General features: G+C 46.6%; 2 protein-coding genes across 2 annotated transcripts; one reads left to right on the top strand and one right to left on the bottom strand.

Moving 5' to 3' along the window:
- Positions 1-327: 327 nt before the first annotated feature.
- On the bottom strand, positions 328-4,560 carry LOC126522054 (transmembrane protein 14C). Its single transcript, XM_050170838.2, has 4 exons — positions 4,353-4,560; positions 4,184-4,285; positions 2,305-2,392; positions 328-517 (listed from the first exon to the last, which is right to left on the bottom strand). The coding sequence occupies exons 1-4, from the start codon at positions 4,426-4,428 to the stop codon at positions 421-423; spliced, it is 363 nt and encodes a 120-aa protein (XP_050026795.1). The 5' UTR covers positions 4,429-4,560; the 3' UTR covers positions 328-420.
- Positions 4,561-5,294: 734 nt separating this feature from the next.
- Positions 5,295-7,408, top strand: LOC126522048 (3-oxoacyl-[acyl-carrier-protein] synthase, mitochondrial). Its single transcript, XM_050170830.3, has 2 exons — positions 5,295-5,437; positions 5,958-7,408. The coding sequence occupies exons 1-2, from the start codon at positions 5,420-5,422 to the stop codon at positions 7,299-7,301; spliced, it is 1,362 nt and encodes a 453-aa protein (XP_050026787.1). The 5' UTR covers positions 5,295-5,419; the 3' UTR covers positions 7,302-7,408.
- Positions 7,409-8,721: the final 1,313 nt, after the last annotated feature.

Raw genomic sequence — 8,721 nt, 5'->3', positions numbered from 1 at the left:
AAAGCTTGTTTTTGCAGCAACAAAAAGAATGAGAAAACTTTTTACAAAAAGAAATCGGACAGAAAAAATTGGAACTCTCATTTTGTTTGCTAAGGTAATTAAGATCACTTTTCCAACTTGTCACATGTGCTTTGCATAGAATGCCTCGGATCTATGCAGGCCACCGGCATGTGTTCGAAGGTCTGACCTAGACTTATCAGTGAACGGGCCTGGCCTGGTCCCGCAGCCCCAGGCCCGTGCCCATCAAAAATCCCTTTACCCGGCCAGGTCCATGCAGTACTCTAAGACAGTGTCCGTTCATTTTGTATAGTGCAACTGAACAAGCCCTTCAGACAGCGTCTTTATTTCATACAAAATGCGGATAATCTTGAAGCCCTTCAATGCAATCAACTTTTCATTTAAAGAAGAGGGGGGAAGGCATCACTGCTTTGCAACTGGTGCTGCTGGCGCTGCTGGCGCTGCTGGAGTAGCAGGTGGCGAAAAGGCCCGGCAGAGTATTCTGCAGCACATCGCAATGCTGTAATGGAAACGGCGGAGCATGCACATTTCACCACAAGAGACCGATTCTGTCAGCCTCTCTGAATGAACATTTCTTACACTTGACCAAGACAGTGAGATGGGCTAACTGGTTTTTCACACTGGGAATCTGAGTAGCTAGAAGAACAAGGATGTTACTACACTCGCAGAATGAACTACCTTGACAGGAGAATTTAATGTGAACGCCAAATAGGCATGATTGCTTCAGAGTGCAATGTCATATTGCTACTTATCTGGTCACTAAATGTGGCATGAATTGTGATCTAAACATAAGCGCCAAAGTTCAGTCGATTTAACATGGACTGAAACAAAAGTACCTGTATTAAGCCTAAATTAGCATGCTTCATGCTGTGAGAATAGTACGTAAGTGCAGCAGCTGTTAAAAGACCAGCCAATATGTTCCTTTTCTATCCTTACTGAATATCCCAAAGCCTTTGCTATACTTCCTACACAGAAAATCACATCCAGGAAACAATAACAGGGCATTAAAGGAAATCAATGTGATGGTCTAGAAAACAACGTATGAACAATGGAGAAATGAAGGTGCCTCCTGAACTAGCACATATTACGTATGTATTATCATACATAGGTAGCAAGATATTATAATATTGGACTATGCAGTAATAAACCATTGCTGCCTTGATTTTGGCTGAACCACATAAGCATGATTATTATGACATCATATTTTTTATCTTGGGATAAAAGATGACAATGCAACGCTTATGCAGAGGCTTTAAATAGGGCCTTCAAGTGCAACATACAATTGCAAGGTGGCACTAAGCTGAAGTATTCTGATAGGAGCGAAATGCAATGGGGTAGCACCGATGGGCCAGCAAGCGTGTGCTTGCGCAGCGAGGCTGCATGGATGTAAGCATCCTTGTAGCTGGTGGGGCCATTGGACCTGGACACCCCAAATAAGTATACTTGCTGTAGTTGGGTGACTTTCTGTCATCTACCAATTTCTCACGATACTACTATTCCTTAACAGCATTCTTCCAATGGTGTGGTTAGCTTTTCCACAGAGCTCAGTAGCTTCATGTCTAGGCTCGAATTTTGGAAACAGAAGGGGGAGAGGGGCATTGAGCTGTCGCTTTCTAAAGCTAGTAATTCAGAGAAAATTATGCACTATATTCGTACAAATGCATATTTTCTTTTTAGATATTAGCAGCATAGCTCAGGCTTGATACTTTAAATATAATTGCACCACCATGAAAGAAGCTAGTGGCAGTCTTTCACACTTTTTTTCTTTAATAAAAAAGTCCAAGTATGCAAGAACACCACAACTGGATGATATAGAAAAAATTATAAGTAGGGCACATCGGCCATTTGCCCTGCTAATGAGTATCATTTCAAGCAAAAAAAGTGCCTGGGAGATTTTCTGAAAGGTGCCTTGTGCCAGCCTAGTCGAAGTAGCACCTGCTTTCATTATGTGCCTGCATAGGTGGGCTCTAAAGCAAGTTCTTGAAAGCTGTTCACGTGACAAGACACCTTGCGCTAGTTCAAGGGCAACGACTATGTACAAAAATCACTATACATCAAGCCACTACAACAGTTGTGTCGTGCAAGACACTTCATTTTACATTAAAAGACTTGGACAGGCTAGTTGGTTGCTGGCTTGATGGAACGTCATTATAACGGCGCGTTTTGAGGACGGGACACAGAATCGTCGGCAATTGTCCTCTGTGCATTCTTTCTGTGTCCTGTCCTCAAAATGCGCCATTTTAACTATGTTAATTTTACATATGTGTACAATATGAAGACACTGACCTCAGAGTTGCAACCAGTCCTGCCGGCATGATCTTTCCAGAGTTAGCAAACCTGTAACCCATCACACCAGCCAGCAATCCAGACACGGCTGCAAACAGAGAGCAAGAAAATACCAATGCTTATGACAAGGCTAGCTGAGAGATGATGCAGCTTGTAATGCAAGTTAGCATAACAGGCTCAAAGGGACATAGGAGATTTACCTTGGGCTGAAGCTCTGCAGAAAGCATTTCATTCTCGTTTTTACTTGCAATGGTACATGCCGAATTCAAAAGAGCTTCTAAATAGCTACAGCTAGTAGCTGAATATGTACCCTACGTGTTGCAAATAAAGAAGGTAGGTGCACCGAACATGAGTTGCGGAGCTTCCAATGGCAGATCAGAGGCCCCATAAAGGCTATTGCCATGCATTAGAGTTAATATTGTGCATTGAAAAAAAAAAATGCCGGAACCTATCTTGCAATGACTGTCTGGTGTAATGTGTTCTGCACTGAATCAATACAGCGACAACTTATTGCCGCTGTTGAAATTAGTTATGAGGCATGTACTGCACAGAAATTTTTTCGTGCTTCTCTAAAAACGCGGCGCCATGTGGCGCCAACACCGTAAAGCCTGCGCGTGGCCTCCATAATGCATGGTGCTCCATTGCATGAGAATGCGGCCCCTCTCTTGTGCTTCTTTTTTAAAGCCCCTTAAACTTCGTAAAGTAGTGCCACGCTTTGAAGAATGCCGCCTCTTCCTCGCGCACTCTGGCCTAGTAGCATCACGTGGGCCCTCACGCCGTGCATCAGCGCCATTCTTGCTCGAGAAGCGTCTACGGAGTGGCGAGGAGCGCATGTTGGCGCCGTTGCTACGCTCGAGCAGTGTAGGCGGCGCCACGGTCGAGGAGGGAGCGTCAATGAGAGGAGAAATGAGGAGCAGGGAAAGCGGAGGAGAGACACTACTAAGTTTAAGGGGCTTCATTCTTTCTGAACGCGCTGCGCCATCAAGTGGCACCGCCGAGAAGTCCGCGTGTGGCCGCTGAGACGAGAAGCATGGCGCTTCAGTGCGCATTGGTGTGAATGGCATTCATTGAAAAGTGCCACATAACCAGTACAAGAAAACCTAAATGTCTTGACAAATTTTACGGCCCACTGTGATATCAATACACAGCCAAAGGTACATCTTAGCCTGAAACCACAATCTTTTATTATTCCAATTAGCCTAGCATTTACAATAACTGACCAAAAGGAAGTGAGATGTTAAGTTTTTTACTGTCGCGACCTTCTTTAACGCATCCTCCTTCACTACCAAACTGGCAAATTTTCTCTTAAATGCACAGCATCCACTATGTTAACTGCTCTAAGCTTGATTTGTCAAATGGTTGAAAGATCAACTAACGAAGTTCAGTGCTGCCAACTGAGACATTTTTCTGTAAAACAGAGCGCTTACACGGACTAGAGTATAACTTTCCGGAGCAGAAGGGCAATATTCAGAGGCAAAGCAACTTCCATAGGCAGCTAGGTCGATGGTGGAGCTAGCACAGCGCGTCTTCCCGAGCTCTTACTCCCTAAAACAATAATAAGGTATTGAAATGGGCTTCGAACTGTCGCCCAACGTCCGAGGAGAAATGGAGTAATATCCAGAACTACGCAGAGCGAATATCGCCGCATATGATTTCGCACAGGTAGTCGACCTACGGGTGCGTTCGTGAGCCATATCTTGCGACTTTATGCTTCAGTGTGTTAGCACGAAAATTACCTTAAAAGCGCTGCCAACAGTAATGTCTAGGCATCAGGCTTACTCCGGCGCTGATGGAAATGAAGAAAAAGAATATTGCGGGGGTCGTCTGCAATTACCAGCGGTCACCATTACAAGCTTATCACGCATAGAGAAGTACTTGCCGAGGGATAAGTAGTAGTTGTGAGGGTCCTGCGACGTCTGGTAGGCTCCAATCAGTGCAAGGCCACCGAACGCCAAGCCCATAACCAAGGATGTGATGCTACCTGCAAAGCAGTTCCGGTGAAACATACCACAAACGATCGAGATGTGCGGTGCAGTCGTCGGACTCACCAGCTTTCACGTAGCCTATGACACCTCCTAATGCCACGATGATCGCGTATCCATAAGCCCATATGTCGGTATCCATTACCGTTTCTCTTGTGATTATCGGCACACAAGAACGATTTCTGTGCGAATTTTAAAAGACCCACCTCGCGCCAACACTTGACGTACGACGTACGCCCACTTCGCAAAATAGCAGCTGGATTGTCTCGGTCAGTGTCCTGGCCTTAACTGGCTTCATGCGACTGAATAAGTACAAAGAAAACAAAAGCGGAAATGCTTTTATTTTGCGCTTGGTTCGCAGTGCTTATAACCGCTCCAGATGTTTGATACGTTCTGCCACACGATTAAGTTTTACGTTTTGCACTGGAGCAAACGCGGATGTAGTTTTAACCAACGTTGGCTGGTACCATGGTCGATTAAAATCTTCTTAGGATGAAAGTGCTCTCCAGCTAGAGCTTACTAGAATCGTGCAATAAAGAATATAACTCGAGCGAAAGCTTGATGTTAGAATGACGGCAAAATGGGCTTTCTGGCTAATCCATCGGTGGTTAATGTCATGAGGTTTTGTCAAAAATTCACTGACATTACTCACGCGGCTACCCGCATTTTGTAGGAGGAACTTTTGCTGACCTGTTATATCTCACGCTAAAGACCAAAACGCATAAAAAAAAAACCTTCTGACATTGCTGCGCAAATGTATTAAATTTCCTGCAGTACTTGCATTAAATATGTCAAGGATTACTTTTGTAAAATGTTTGACGATTGCATGTTCGTGAATACATACGTGGCGTCTGACCTGACACATAATTAGTTATTCCTCAAACTATGCATTTGATTCGGTCAGAGAGGCTAAAGGTGGAAGCGCTTTTTATTATATCTTGATGGTGAAGAACGCTAACTGGCATTTTTCGTGTGAATTTCAGTTTCGGTTTTGATTGCACAGTCTGGCAACCGGCATGGCCCGAGTGCTTTTGCGTTTCGCGCTCCTCATCTCCGGACAACTGTTCGTTCTGCGTGGCGAAGGAACTTCGGTGTTTGAATAGCTTTTAGGGATTCCTGCGGAAACAACTAGCATGCCACTACAAATGCCGGTAAGTCCTTTGAAGTTTACATTCTCCGAACGAATACGCACTGTTGTGGTAGACCAAGTGATAACATTTGCTGCCGTTTACTATTTTTTTTTTTAATGGAGCTGAAATTCAGTCGAAAAGATGCTCCAAATTTAATACCATTAAAGTGACACTTATGTCGTAGTAGGGAACGTGATTATTATCGTGTATTGTGAATTGAGGGGTGCATGTTATCTTCTGCCTGCTTCTACACTTCGATTCACCGCAGCCGCAGTTAATTGCGCGCCGGTGAAGAGTAACTCAGGAACATTTGCTAATTGTACAGTGATATAAATTACATTCTTGATGGGCACTGGTTTATCCATTCGTGGGATAATTTCACATTTTTACTGCAAAATATGAGGAGTGGCGCGATGTACGAAGGACCTTAGGTGTAGGAAACGAACGTACGGCTTTGCGGTTGATTGTTGCGATCTGTACCTAATCCACTTATTTGCGCTTTATGTTGGCCGAACACGTGATGCTTCGCGCTCTGTTCCAGGTATGGCGACAGCTGGGCCGGCCTGTCAGTGACCTCGGAAGGAGAGGCATCAGCAGCAGTTGTGGCAAACAGAGAAGGGTCGTCGTCACCGGTCTGGGCATGGTCACGCCTTTGGGGGCTGACGCCAAGACGTCGTGGAGCCGGCTCATACAGTCGCAGAGCGGCATAAGTCGGCTGGGAAAGGAGTTCGACGGTATTCCCTCCAAGACAGCAGGCCGTGTACCTACCGATGCGTCTCAAAACCCGTCACCGTTTGACGTACATAAATTCGTTTCCAAGTCGGAGCTGCGGAGCACCTCATTGGCAACTGCGTACGCTCTGGCTGCAGCCAAAGAAGCGCTAGATGACGCCCAGTGGCACCCGGATTCGGACACTGACTGCAGAACAACGGGAGTAGCAATCGGCAATTGCATGTGCGACCTGGAATATGTTGTCGACACCGGGATGGCGTTAAGAGAACAGGGCTTCAAAAAGATTAGCCCGTTTTTCGTTCCGAGGATTCTCACGAACATGCCGTCTGGGCTTGTCAGTATTCAGCACAAGTTGAAAGGGCCCAACCATTCAGTTGCGACGGCGTGTACGACGGGCGTGCACGCCATAGGGGACGCGTTAAGCTTTATACAGCGCGGATACGCTGACGTCATGGTCTGCGGTGGCACAGAAGCCAGCGTGTCGCCCATGTGCGTTGCTGCCTTTGCAAGGATGAGAGCTCTGAGCACCGCCGAGGACCCTGCCGCGGCGTCGAGACCTTTCGACAAGAACAGGGACGGCTTTGTTGTAGCCGAAGGGTGTAGCATTCTCATTCTGGAAGAACTGGAACATGCGATTGCCAGAGGAGCAAACATTCACGCCGAGGTTCTAGGATACGGGCTCTCTGGGGACGCGTTTCACATCACGGCAGCAGCCAATGACGGCGCAGGTGCGTTCGCCTGCATGGAGTCCGCGCTGAGAAACGCTCGTGTCAACGTCCAGGAGGTTGGTTACGTGAACGCTCACGCCACGTCGACGCCGATTGGGGATGCCGCCGAAGCACTGGCGATCCGCCGTCTGCTAGGCGACAACTTTAACAAAGTGGCGGTGTCCGCTACCAAAGGCTCCACGGGTCACCTCTTGGGAGCAGCCGGCGCCACGGAAAGTGCGTTCACGGTACTCGCTGTTCGCGATGGAGTGATACCACCTACGCTAAACCTCGAATGCCCAGATGTTGGTGCCGATCTCAACTTTGTCGCTCATCAGTCGGCACCTTGGAGAACTGAGAACGCGACCAGAAGGGTTGCGATTAAGAACTCTTTCGGATTTGGGGGCACGAACGGTTCGCTTGTTATAGCAGAGTACAGGCAATAACACCGTTTATTCTATTATGTTTTTAGTGTTTCGAATTTTCGCACGTTTGATGCTAGCGCATAGTGTGTTGTAAGATGCGCATTATTAAAAACACGCATGTTTTCAAATCTGTTGGTCCGCATAATTAAATATTCGAAGAACTCTACAATTTATGAAAATCATCGATGTTCAGCAAGCAGATTTTTATTTGCGACAACAAATATACGGAAGCGCGAGGCGTGTTTTCGCCGCTGGCGTTGTCGTGCTGTCACGGTATCAACGGGCATGCGAGGCCAGCACCTAGAGAACCAGACAACGCGAAGGCATCCTCACTAAGTCTCTGGGATGTCGACATCAGGACATTCGTACAACCTTATGGTGACCTGCTCTAATACTGAAAGGCACCTAATCGAGTCCATTTGTCCGTCCTAAGTAGATGCTGAGAACATACCGTACATAATTGGAGAACCATTTTAGGATGATGTCAGGGCGTGTTCCAAGACACTACTGTGTGACACTGTAATTAGAGGGCAATTCATTATTTACAAATTGGGTTATATATGCATGACGCAGCTATACAGAATCCATATTGCAGGGCTCCGTTTTTATATTTGTGCTCTTTCATGTGCTCTGAATTCTCAGAATTTTTGCGTCTTCGTTTACTGCCACCATTAAAAAAACAGTTCGGTATCAAACGAACTACCTCAGGTGCAGCACCACCTGTAAACTTACGATAGCAGTCTTCGAGATCTGCTTTTGCTACTTCAAGGGAGGCTTCGGTGGGTGGAAGACGCGCATTGGACACCACGACCAATACTATTAATAATAATGATGGTGTTTAAAGCGAAATAGTATACTTTTTTTGCAATGTGCCATTTGCATTTCGTTTTTGGCTATACTCGATTTCGTCCAGGCAAGCATATGAAGCTCCCCAACAAACGCACTTGGGAGCAGCGTCCTGGGAATGTTTCTCGGATATATGTCAATTTTGGTTCGCGACATGTCCAGCAGTAAATGCATTGCGTTTAGAATTTGTGGTGGGCATGGTGCTTTGAACGCCCTCAGTACGTCCCATAAAAAGCTCGGACGTTCGAACCTTTCCGGGGCATCCACGGGATGTTTTGTGTTGTCTGGCGAACTCCGATGGGTTTTCCTTCGGTCTCATAAGACCAGTCGGCTGTGCTCGTCATCACGCCCGCTTTGAACTGGACGCCTTCTGCATCGCTACACTGAACCTTGCTATCGGTCCCAATGAGACGAAATATGGCAGCCGGCGCGCGCAGATCTCGGAGGCTATGGGCGAAGGTCCCCATCTTTTTTCCCCAGTCAGCAGGGGCGCTTTTCGAGCCCGATCGGATTTCTGGAATCGCGATTAGCTCCTTCGTGCAAGCTGCAGGAGAGCGCCAATCGCATTCGAGGAATTCGATCACGATCGGGCTTG

The sequence above is a fragment of the Dermacentor andersoni genome, chromosome 6 (genome assembly GCF_023375885.2).
Source record: "Dermacentor andersoni chromosome 6, qqDerAnde1_hic_scaffold, whole genome shotgun sequence".
NCBI classification, from domain to species: Eukaryota; Metazoa; Arthropoda; class Arachnida; order Ixodida; family Ixodidae; genus Dermacentor; species Dermacentor andersoni.
Note: the sequence above shows the minus strand (reverse complement) of the source record. Positions and strands in the feature narration are given on the sequence as shown.